Genomic DNA, 12943 nt, shown 5'->3' with positions numbered 1-12943 from the left:
AAAAACAACACCGACTGACCGATAAAATCAGTGAAACTCGTTGCTTGGATACGAAAGCCGAGAAGGATCATTCGAGATTCGAGATTCGAAATACGAGATTCGAAATACGAGATTCTTGATTCGAAATTCGAGATTCAATATCTAAATTAACCAATCAAATCAAGGATCTAAAAATATGTATCCTAGCGACATCAAACTGTTCTAAATAAAAATCATACGTACATGCTCTTATATACAAATAAATGCTATGTTCACTTCTCCCTACCTAACTAAATAATTATTTGTATTTACTTTTACACAGAATATCTAAGTAGACTAGTAATAATGCAGTGTGCTTCGCGGATCTAAGTGATTTTGTTTGCCCTGGTGCATTTCCACCTGATGCGTTTGAACCCTAAGGTATTTCACCACCAGTAATAGTTTAAAACCCGGGTTTATTCACCCCTTTTGTGTAAAAATGCGGTTATGGTAGAGAACTTCATAAGCGTAGCTAATTTTTTCTGTAGGGGGTCCTAGGCCAATTATAAAAATTTATACTATGTAAATTTAATAAGCTCCAATTTTCCCGAGGAGGGGGTCCAGATCCCCTGACCCCCTCCTTTCTAGATCCCTGCATGAAGATTAGTACATGTATCTAAATAATCTAAATATAAATAATCTGTCCTGTTTCACTAATAAATATAAGCATTACTTATCGTTTTTATGTATGCATACAGTGATACACTAGTACTATGATTATAAACAAATCATTGAGATATTATCACATCATATGCATACGGAATTATTAATAAATACAATTTTTTCCCTTTTCCTCAGTAAACAACTTATTATGAGTCTTACTTTTGGAATTGTTTTCAATATAGAAGGATAGAATCTCTACAATTAAAGGTAGGTATGATAGGGCACCAATTTGTTCACATTGCCGATTTCTTGTGCAGAGAACAGTAAAACCCTTTATTTGATTGTGCATGAATATTTCAAAATTAATTGTTGTACATATATTTTGTTATAATTCATTCATTGATATATCAACAAGAAAGAATAAAAGCATATGTTTTACAGCCAAGTTAAGTTTCTCTGTAGTTTCCTACCCCCTATCCCCCACCGCACAAAAATTGACAATAATTACATATATAAGTCATACAAATGTTTACTTTTTTTGTAAGTAAATCTCTAAAGATGTAAATAAGCACTGCAAACAAAGATGTGTGTATTTAATATACTACTACAGAGGCGGATCCAGCAATTTGGAAAAGGGGGGGTTCCATTTGATGAAAATCAATATGTGCAAAATTCATCATTTGTCAATAAACAAGGACTTTTTGAACGTTTTCCGTGCGTATACAACTGTATTTAATAAACATTTATCTCATCACTATCTATTTCACATCTATATCAACATTAGAGTGCACTGCATTATTGAGTGTTTTGCCTTTTTGGTTTAGGTAAGGAATATTTGCATTATATCTAGCCTTAAAAGAAACCCAACTTTCCAGCAATGATAAATTCAGTGCGTCTTTGCTTGATAGAAAAGATACACTAAGAAACAAAACACAACTCAGACTAATTATGACAAACTATTAATAAATGGATATTTTGGTAATGTTTTTTATGTCTTTGATGTTTTTAAATTCTGAACTATTTATCGATTTTGATTTCTATTGATTGCCTTCTTAAATAAAGGTCTAAATGACATGATATGACAAAAGAATGGGGATAATTTATCTGCTGAAAATATGGTACGTGTGTAATACAATGGTAAAAGCAATTGTCGTCCCAGGGAACTTGATGTGACCTCTGTAATGGGTGCGATACATCATCCGGACTGGTACAGACGCGAGCATTTTAAAAAAGAAAAGTTTGAAAAGTTGTGCATTTTCATAATGGTTTACATATAAACCCTTTACAAGGTATGTTTGTAACAGAATTTCCTATTCTTGGAAACAAAACAAAAAAGGCTTTCTTTTGTGTTTAAAAGTGGGTATGAAGGTAGCTAGCATTCCAGAAAAATAGCATAACCCGCATAAGCGGGTCATGTAGTTTTCTTTGTATTTTTCGTATGAAACGAAGTAAAACTCATCTATTATAATTATTTAGGTTAATTAACTAAACAATACATTTGAAAGCGGCTTTTTAAAGTAAAACGAATGCGTGTACTCGTATTTGAACCGTTAAGTCGTTTTACTCGATGGCTTGTCAGTTCAAAACTGTACGAACTAAATTCGATTTAAAAAAAAAAGAAATAGAGTAGAAGATACATTGTAAATGTTATTATAAATCTATGATACTGCTTAATTTTATGTATTTTTTCTTTAATTTTCCACATGTTTACTCAGTGTAGTAAACACCGGATGCTATAGGGGAGTACAATGTACTTTATTTCGATAAAAAATCGATAGGGTTTTTTTTTATATAAGAAAAAAATTATGGGACGTAATACGAAATTATTTAAATAAGCAATTTTAAAAGCATTTATTTGAGATAATTACAGTATTTCTATTATAAATGGGAAAAATTGTCTTTAAATAGGCATTAAACGTTTTCAAAAAAATTCATATGTCCCAGAGAAAGGGGGGGTTCCGACCCCCGGAACCCCCCCTCTGGATCCGCCAATGTACTACATTACACTTAGCCAGATAAAATGTAATCAGGATGAAGCTACAAGGGGTGAGTGGTGCAAATTTACCAATTTGTCGCCATACACACAGAACACCAAATAAAGAAACTGTGAGTGGTGTGTGGAATGCATAAAAGATGGCGGCAATTTATCTCAAATAATCAGTGCAAAAACCCACAAATATGCTGTTATTTGTCACATATCCTGCAAAAACATTGATAAAAATGTTATCGTCCCATAACATAGCCGATTAAGTTAATGTGTACATATGGTCAACGTACATGTAATTCTAATATACAAGAAGGCGGACGTATCAGGCGGGGATCCAGAAAATTAAATTTCAAAAATGATCGGTTGAATTACATTAAATGCTTTGAAAATTGTTTTAAACTATCGCACGGGTCAAAATGCGTGATAGAAGCTATGTACAGTGTAATTGGAAACTTTCATTTTATATCAATATGTAGTATTACCTATTATAACAAATGAGAGTATAGCACAACTGCCACAAGCAATACATGTCCTTTACCGGCACCACCTCCCTCCCCATAAAAAAATGAAACAATTGTCGTTTTATTTGCTAAAATGTGTGTGGTTCAAGATTTTTCTAAAGGACATACCCGATTAGAATTGAAAAAAAGAGTCGTACGTTTAAAACTAATTTTGTCAAAACTTTTAGATTCATTTGGTTATATTTTGGTCCATTTGGGTAAATATATGCACCAGCGCATCTCTAATTTATATATAATCAGGCCATAAATTCAAAATATTTTCAAAAATTAATAGCTTTAAATCCAGTGGATGAAAGAAAAGGAAAGCAAGTCGAACTCGATGAGTGCTAATACCTGTGTTGAATGAATGGTACAGTAGGATATGCGCAAAAAGTCCCGTCTACTCTTTCCTACCCTATAATTATTGGAATATTAAATCCGATTATAAGAGTCAAATTAAAAATCAAGTACGGATATGTACCTGTTTATCAAAAGTAAAACTACTTATAATTTATCTACAGTGCATCGTTATGGAGCTACACAGAAAGTTTTATATTAATTTGCCGAGCCAAATGAAAAAAACCTGGAAAACGAAGAGAAAACAAAGTGGGGACAGAATAACTGACAAATTAATTAGGACTATATAGCCGCCCCCCCCCCCCCTCTTGAAATGTAAAGAAAATTTCATGTTTTTTTTATCATTTTCGCTAGCTAATGTAAGACATCACAAATACCCCAAGCCCCCTCACGGAAAAGGAAATGCTAGGTGATGAGAGAGAGAGAGAGAGAGAGAGAGAGAGAGAGAGAGAGAGAGAGAGAGAGAGAGAGAGAGAGAGAGAGAGAGAGATGTAAATCACAGGTGCGCTAACACCGTTTAAATTAAAGCTTGCTAGTTGGTCTGCCCTACCCTAGCTACCTCCTCTCTTTTCTCGTTTAAGAGGCTTAATTATTGTCTATATATGCTTGTAACAAATCAAATTAATTTCAAATGCTAAATCAAACTGAATTTGACACTACAAAACTCTGTCTGTCTGTCTGTCTGTCTCTCTCTCTCTCTCTCATATCGACAATGGCATTGCCATACCCTACAATACACTATTCTTATCTGGATTTTTGTCTTTGAGGTTGTAAATCATTATATCTTCTATGGTTTAAAACTTTATCATAACCTATATTTTGACATGTCGATTATTTTTTTGAGTTTCGTTTCATAGCTAAAACATTTAGATTAAACAGATCTTTCTTCGCGAGCCGATTTTTACACAGTTGGGGCGAATACACTTCGGGTTAAAATTGTTCGGGGGGAAATACATACAGGGCAAACAAAACCACTTAGATTCGCAAAGCCAACAGTGTTATTTCTAATTTAATTGTTTATACTGTGTGGGGTTAATTCATCAATGTTAATTTAACCATTTTATAACCACTATATAAGAGCTATTAAGACATTTATTTGTAGGAAAGAGCATGTACGAATGATCTTTATTTAGAACAGTTTGATGTTGCTAGGTTTCAGATCCATGATTTGATTGGTTAATTTAGATATTGAATCTCGAATTTCGAATCTCGAATCTCGTATTTCGAATCTCGTATTCCGAATTTCGAATCTCGAATGATCCTTCTCGGCTTTCGTCTTGGAAGAATTATAATTATAAAGGACAACGGACACTACTCGGTTTGCGCATTATGTTTCGCAGCACAGTGAATGAAAGAATAATTGTTCTTACAGTTATTTATAAAAATTTCTTACGTTTACAGACAGGCTGATCTCCTGTCCAATCACCACTCTCGTTACAAACTCTCGTTAAATTCCCTTTCTCGAGACGATGATTCTTCCTGCAGGCGTAGGAGATAATATGGTCCACAAAATATTTTGGGGAAGGAGCAGATTGCCGAATTGTTGTACTGTTCTCGTGTGTTGGTTCCTGACATGTAACTGTGGAAAAAAGATTTTTATATCTAGATAATCCATAATTAAATAATCATTAGAGCCTAATTCGGAAATATTGATTGTGCTATCATTTGAATTTGAGTTTATCCAATAAATAGACCAGACGTGAAAACATGTCTCCCCCCCCCCCCCGTAATTTTTTAAAGTGAAAAATAAGAAAAAAATACCAATACAGTTTTCTTTGGAAATAAAAGAATCATAAGTTAAACAAAAGAAAAAAAATATATATAAAATATTTTCCTTGAAAAAGAACAATACTGTATATCACTTTGATTATAAGTTCATTCTTAAAACATGGTAGATCGTGTTTTTCTTGTTATGACATCAAACGTAAAATCTACGCCAATCCTACATATGGATAAAACCCTATTGAAATTTCAAAAATGTTATTGCAATTAAAAATGAACCCCAAGTGTAAATTCTCGTTTTCTTAAAGCTTTTCAAATATACTGACCCAGCGAGGTGTGCTACCTTAACATCAGTGGAAGGTACCTGTAATCTTACCATTGCACACTGGGGCTTTCCCAATCCACTGGCCCTTTCGTTGACACTGCAGAGTGAGGTTTCCGTTGGTCAGTACATGTCGCTCCGCACAGTTTAATTTTCGCGACTTAAGGAACGCAGTGAAATTATTGCTGACTTTTAAATTATATGATATATCTGAATCTGTCATCAGTTGAGAGACAGGAATCGTGTTGTTGTAGGCCTTATTTGTACATCGGTCTGAAAAAAAAGAGAATCATATGTGGATATATTATAATGCTAACTATACTTTCTAAGCATGTGTAATCGATAAAAAAAATACATGCAATGACTTTACACTTGGATTTTCTGGAAAAATATCTCCATGTGTTCTTGTTTTAATAACAGTACAATAGAGTGTTGACCAACCAGCTTCCATAACACACCTGCAAATGTGTTCGGAATGGTTTCTTTATCGTTGCTAAGTTAGAAAGAATAATCTTCCCGCGACCAGGCTACGCTCAGGTCACAGTAAGAATTCGTCCTATATACTTGCAATGCAGCAGCCGCGAAGCGGATTAACTTCGCGTCGATTTTAAGTCTGTTAAAAGTAATCTGCAGGGGAAAACACATTTTTATACATTACAAACCCTTTTCAACATGCACATGTAGGTTAGTCCACAAAATTTCCATTTAATGAGTCGTACAAAGGTATTTTGTTAAAACACATGTATGAATTTGCTTGCTATTTTGTCGGAAATCGCACTCAGAATGTCTCGGATTTTATCATTAACATGACGACCATAAACAGCGAATTTTCAAAAAGTAGCAGTGATTTTGTTGCAAAAACAGTTATTGTGGTAATATGGGATTATAAAAGAGCAACATTGTATATATTTGAGACTAATCATATGAAAATTTAGGCGAGATACAGTGCGATATAATTTTTTTATTTTCAACGAAGACAGTATATGGGACGAATTCTATCGTTAAACCGGGTCCGAAGGACATCTGTCATTTTAACGATAAAGCATTTTATCTATCGCTAAGTCTGTTAAAAAAATCCAGAGGTGCTCGAATGAAAGTTCACGAGACTTCCCCGAGATTTGTTCGGTTCCTGTGAAATTTCGAGCGGAAGTATAAGTGTTCGGATAATATTCTCAAAATATTTAAGAACTGGTCGTTTTTCATACCATATCCTACTTTGATTTATGTTAAAACATGTAAATCTATATATATGAGATATGTCTTATTTCATCGCCTAGCGGTTATTTAAACTAAGGCCAAATAAAAAAAAATACCTGTGGTTCCGGTCACCCGACCGTCCCTATTTTTTACCCCCGACCCTAAACTTTTTTTTCGCCAATTTTCAGATTTTTCCGGAATTTTCCCCGCTTTCAGTCATCGGCTCCAATACCGCAATGACGGCCTCCAATTAGGATGAGAACATTTTAATTCCTATCAGTTGATTAATAAAAAGAAGATAAATCAAGAACTGTTTGTACCTTGTGTACCTCACAATAAATAAATTAGGACCAACCTAGGGGGTGACATGCACGCTTTTTGATCGGTACTTTCGCCTGAATTTCCTTCGAAAGAGATGTTGAAGTCACCCTGTATTCTGAGTTAATAAAACCCATAGACAAAAAAAAAATGATAATTATCAATTTCAAAAGGCGTTTTCACAGCCTCAGTTAACCCCTCTTGTGATAAACAACTTGCGACTGTCTTATATATAGGGGCCAATATAAATACGGTGATGCAACCACATACTGTGCGTTGAAAATTACAACCGATGTTTATTTCTTTTAGTGTTTTTATTATAATTAGTTTGTAGCTTGTAATTAGCTTATAACACTGCCAAATTAATGCTGAAATAATCATAAAACAATATGTTAATTAACAGTAATTTTCAAGGTCCTCTGCATAACGGTTGTAATTGGGTCAAAGGGTTGGACTAATACCTCAAAAATACACCAAAATACAAAGACTGATTTTATTTGTCATTAAGCTAACACAATTGCAAAACATTTCATATATAAAATGTATGAATACATAAAAAAAATTAAATTCAACAAATTGGATAATTAAAAAAAAAATAGATTGTTGTTTTAGTTTTTATTGATTTGTTTCTTATCCAATCTAAATATTAATTATGAAAGACTTAAACTTTGTATATCATTATAAGCATTACACTATTGTCAAGAAATGGTATTCTCTCTATTTTCTTAAGATTCTCCCTATTTTTCTGAAAGATAGAAGTGAATCTCCCTAAGATTTTGCTCTAAGTTGGACCCTAAATTGAATTTATATGGAATCTGCAATGTAAAAATAATTTTTAAAAATTTAAAATGAGAAATATTGAGATTGACCTTTGTTTAACTGAAACAAATAGAAACAATAACAAATCATAGCATTCTGAATCAAATTCGAACCAAATCGAATGAACTCTGAATTGTCCCAGCCCTATTATTATATATAATACCGAACATTTAATATTTTTTGTTCATGTTGTTTTTAAACAGAAATTATTTTTTTAATAATTTTTTAATTAAAAATATTTGTGTCATAGTAATAAAAGCTAGATGCTCTCTACCAATTTTAATTTAGTATATTTATCTCACTAAATAAAAATGCCATCTGCAATGCAGTGCTAGGTACATGCAGTACTAAGAGAATCATTTTATACATTTCTAAAAAGAAAAAAAAATCCCAACTACCTACCCTAATTTTTTTTAGACGTTACCGGAACCACACATATTTTTTTATTTGGCCTAAACGAAAGAGTTATCGTTCGTGTTCAACAACTCTACACGTGGTTGAAATTATAAACATTGGGTTGCCTAAAAAATCATAGCCTTGTTTGATGCTTTTGGTGTGCAATACCATGGTTTAAAAAAAAAAGTCGAGTCATTTCAAGGAACATGCTGCATAAAATAGTATAGTCTGTTTCACTGGTGATGCTATTACTAGGTCAGGCGCGGATCGAAAATTAATCCTTAGGGGGTGGATCGCTACTAAGCATGTTAATTGTTGCAACAGCAGAAATCCGTATATTTTCTATTATCACATTTATTTCTAGAACTCATTTTATCCACCAATTAAAGAGCATAAAGTTTAAAATCAATAAACGTTTAGATTTTATATTTGACTACAGGGACCAATATTCCAGGAAATAGACTATCAACTCGAGGCACGATTTTTACGGCGAAACTGTAAGGGTCAAATAAAACCATGTGTTCTAAATTTAAATGACAATAACATTCGCAGGAGTGTTTAAGTCATTGTCATTTCATGGTTATAGCTCTCAATGAGCTGTATTGTCTCTTTAATTCTTTCAAACATTTTACAACTATCATTATTTTATGTTGTATATTTTAGCTTTATCTTGCTTTCCATATATGTTTATGAATTGTTATTCAAACACACTCTTGATTTGTGTTCATTAAACGGGATTTTTTTTCATCATTTTGTTATATGATTATCTTTAACATCTAGATCCGCCGAATATTTTCATATTTCTTCTTCGTCAAGTGCTTTATTTAACATAACGTTCTAAGTGTATGAAGTTCTTTAAAATATTTAAAATTATGACGTTTTATTTGTCTTGTGCGAAAGTGGCAACAGGCATTATAGGATCGCCACACAAAGTGGCAACAGGCATTATAGGATCACCACACAAATCTTACGAAAGTTACAACAGGCATTATAGGATCGCCACACAAAGTGGCAACAGGCATTATAGGATCACCACACAAATCTTACGAAAGTTACAACAGGCATTATAGGATCGCCACACAAAGTGGCAACAGGCATTATAGGATCACCACACAAATCTTACGAAAGTTACAACAGGCATTATAGGATCGCCACACAAAGTGGCAACAGGCATTATAGGATCGCCACACAAGTCTTACGAAACTGACTTCATGATGCGGGATTACGTGCCAGAAGACCTGCAATGTGCCCACTTTTGACCATGGAACATCACAACCGTTACCTTCAGTTTGCCCAAGACGATGTTAACTGAGACAGTCTGCAAGTTTAGCTAACTGAATCCAGACTAAGTCCGGATTTCAGTGATGGTCGTAGACGTGTATGAAAAATGAGCGATCCAAGGACTGCTGCATTGCTGAACATGACCGGTTTGGTGGTGGGTCAGACTTGGTTTGGGCTGGTATCAGTTATTACGGTTCCACAGACCTCTATATTATAAGAAATTGATCTCTAACCAGTGTCCGTTACATTGATGAGATCCTTGCATATGGAACGCCATAGCTGCCTTAAGGTCAATTTCATATTATATGAACTGGTATCTTATTTATATGCAATAGTAATATCATTATATGCAGTGGTAACATCATTACATGCAGTGGTAACATCATTATATGCAGTGCTAACATCATTATATGCAGTGCTAACATCATTATATACTATTATTTCACCATTATATTCAGGGGTAAAATCTTTATATGAAGTGGTAACATCATTACGTTATGTCGTAAGATCATTATGTGCAGTAGTTTATTCATTATATGCTATGAATAAATCTTTATATGATATGATAAACTCATTTCATACAGAGCTAAACTCATAATGAACTATTGTTCAATCGTTATGTTATATGGTACACTCTTCATGTGCAGTTGCAAAATCCTTTTATGCAGTGCAACTTCTTGACATTAGGTGATAAGTTCATTATATGCAGTACTAACATCATGTTATGGTGTATTAATATGGAGGGTAATCGTGTTCAAAAATCCAGACATGTAAACTTGTAAATCCGAATATGCAATCGTGTTGATGTGTGAGCCTGAGCATGAATATGTGTAATTCTGATCGTGCAACCTATAAAACTCGGGCATAAACACGTGTAAGATTTGACTCAGTTCCTTCGCATGATGCACATTTTGCAACTTTATTGTTTACATTAGTTAATTAAACCATCAACTTTGCACACTTTCAATCCGTAATTTCTGCGTTTGTAACTTCAGGCTCGGCAATAGCACATCTGACATGATACAAATTGACAAATGTAAAGTCTACAAGTTTGTCGAATTTTGACATGACCTTATATGGCAACTGCCTTGCTGCGGGAAAAGGCATGCCGCAACCGCCGGACCGAAATGAACGAAAAATAAACATAATATTCAGCTTAACTGTTGCAATAAGCTTTTAATGAACGACACCTTTTCTATCGAAAACACCGGTAATATTTTTAGATAAGAAAAATTGAGGTATGATTGAAACTGGACCAAACAGGAAGAGGTTCAGGTAGAAAAAAAATTGTTGCCGATGTGACGAATGCGATAATTTCCGTAATATAATTCTCATGGAATTATAAAACGAAATGCCTAAAATCTTATATCTCTAAAAACAAATTGACATGTAATTTAAACTGGAATATAAGTAAATGCGTACTCTTTTCTAGAAATGAGACGGATCAGGAAATTTCCTAAGGGGGTAAATATATTTTGAGCGGCATGGGGTTCAAAGACCGCCGTGAGGTCCCATGTAACTCCATTGCTTCTGAATTCTAAGAATTTTGAGAGTGAATTTTTAACCGGGTTTCCGATTATTGAAATAGTAAAAATTGCAGACGGGTGAGTGGCTGTCAAAAAGGTACCCTTATTGTACCGATAACTCCTCGAACAGTTTTCAAGATAGAAAGTTTTTCTTTTGCAGATCATTTATACGTATATATCAGAAGTATGCAAATTGCTAGGATTTTGATTTCTGATCGATAATTTATAAAAATATCAGCTGTTGAACTTAGTCATATTTGGGCAAAAACATTGCATATAGAGTACCCCATTTTTACTCTTGTTATTTTTCTGAATTAGTTAGAATAAACGACCTGCAAGGATTTGGTAATTTTTCGCGGAAAAATTTATGTTACTTTACATGTATTAATACTTTTTGTTGTTGCTGTAAGTGAAAGATAAATAATAACACAATCTTCAATAATAATAAAAAAAAACTAGCGCATATTTTTGTGCGCCGTAAATTAAAGTTGTACTATGGGAGGCACTGTAGCTCAAAGATCGTCCATCTGTATTTTTAGACAGTGAGCTACAGACCTGCAGCTAGTTCACAAGTGGCTGTAAAGCTGTATTATACTAGCTCTCCAGAAAATTTTTATCAGCCAACTTCACAAAATGACTCTTTATTGAACCGACATTCAGGACTTCATGCTCAATCCCGTAATAATTGCTTAAAATAATTTTTTTAAAAATGTCAATTTTTTACCTGCATGATAGGCTTTTTTTCCTATATATTGCCGACAATGCAAAGAAACAATTCTTAAAATAATTTATACACATTTTAATTTCACGACAGTTAACCTTATCTTTGGAATTTTTATTCATTTTATTTAAAAGAGGGTGTCGCTTCTTATGTCTCATATTACCGGGTAATCACAATCTCAAAACCAATGTCTTTAAATAGTTTGTTTTTCTTATCGATAACTCAGCTGACGGACCCCGTGTAATTTTTCGCGGGGGGGGGGGGTGTTCTTGTCACAACTTTTTGGTAGCGATAAGGATGCATTTGGAGATATTTTCTTAATTCAGCCGCGGCCTATACTTTAACAATTTGTTGCATGTACTCTAATAACAGTGGCGTCGGAAGCAAATTGAAGGGGGGGGGGGGGGCTAAACTAATCATGAAAAATATTGACAAGAATTCCCATAATCATGAAAATTCTAATCCGTTGGGGAGGGTATACCAATAACTCTAATCTAACCTGCCCAATTGCCCCCCCCCCCAATCATTAAATTCCTAATCCGTGGTGGTGGGGGGGGGGTGCTAGTATACCTACTATGACTCTAATTTTCAATATCACTATTAATATTTCATTCTCTTTAAGGTCTTTTAAGGAACAATTTTGTTTGTTGCGAGGAAAAAGTAGGGGGGGGGGGGGTTGAATCCACCCTGTTGCTATGTTTCTAATGGTTAGGTCTAACTTGGCAAAAAAGTGGGGGGGGGGGGGGTGGGGGCTAATGTCCCCCCCCCCCCTAGCCCCCTCCCGGCTCAGACGCCTATGAATAAAAATGCGTATATATCTTTATACACGTGTATTCAAACAAAGTCATTAAATGTAATTTTTTCCGTTCTAAGAGGATATCTGAAGCCGATCGAATTCTTTACTCGCATCTTTTATACATTCTCTTGATAAAATGTACACCAATCTCATAATTTAATTTTCCGAAAAATGATACTCTATGAAATGTTGTTATTGATATGATTATAGGCTTACCTAATATTTTTTTTTATTTATTCCGTCCCTATTCCGGCGATTACGGCATGCCTTTACCTGCAGCTAGCCTTTTTTTTTTATCAGTGACGTCACTGTTTCCATATAAGGTCATGTCAAAATTCGACAAACTTGTAGACTTTACATTTGACAATTTGTATCATGTG

General features: G+C 34.0%; 1 protein-coding gene across 1 annotated transcript in view; it reads right to left on the bottom strand.

Annotated features, from left to right (window-relative positions):
* Positions 1-12943, bottom strand: part of LOC117687285 (uncharacterized) — a 28531-nt gene that overhangs the window by 778 nt on the left and 14810 nt on the right. The window contains exons 6-7 of the mRNA XM_034463562.2: positions 5564-5782; positions 4859-5044 (exon numbers count right to left, since the gene is read on the bottom strand). Of these exons, the coding sequence (XP_034319453.2) occupies positions 4859-5044; positions 5564-5782 (405 nt within the window). The remainder of the gene's footprint in view (positions 1-4858; positions 5045-5563; positions 5783-12943) is intronic.

Source organism: Magallana gigas, chromosome 5 (genome assembly GCF_963853765.1).
Source record: "Magallana gigas chromosome 5, xbMagGiga1.1, whole genome shotgun sequence".
NCBI lineage: Eukaryota > Metazoa > Mollusca > Bivalvia > Ostreida > Ostreidae > Magallana > Magallana gigas.
This window is presented reverse-complemented; position numbering and strand designations above follow the sequence as displayed.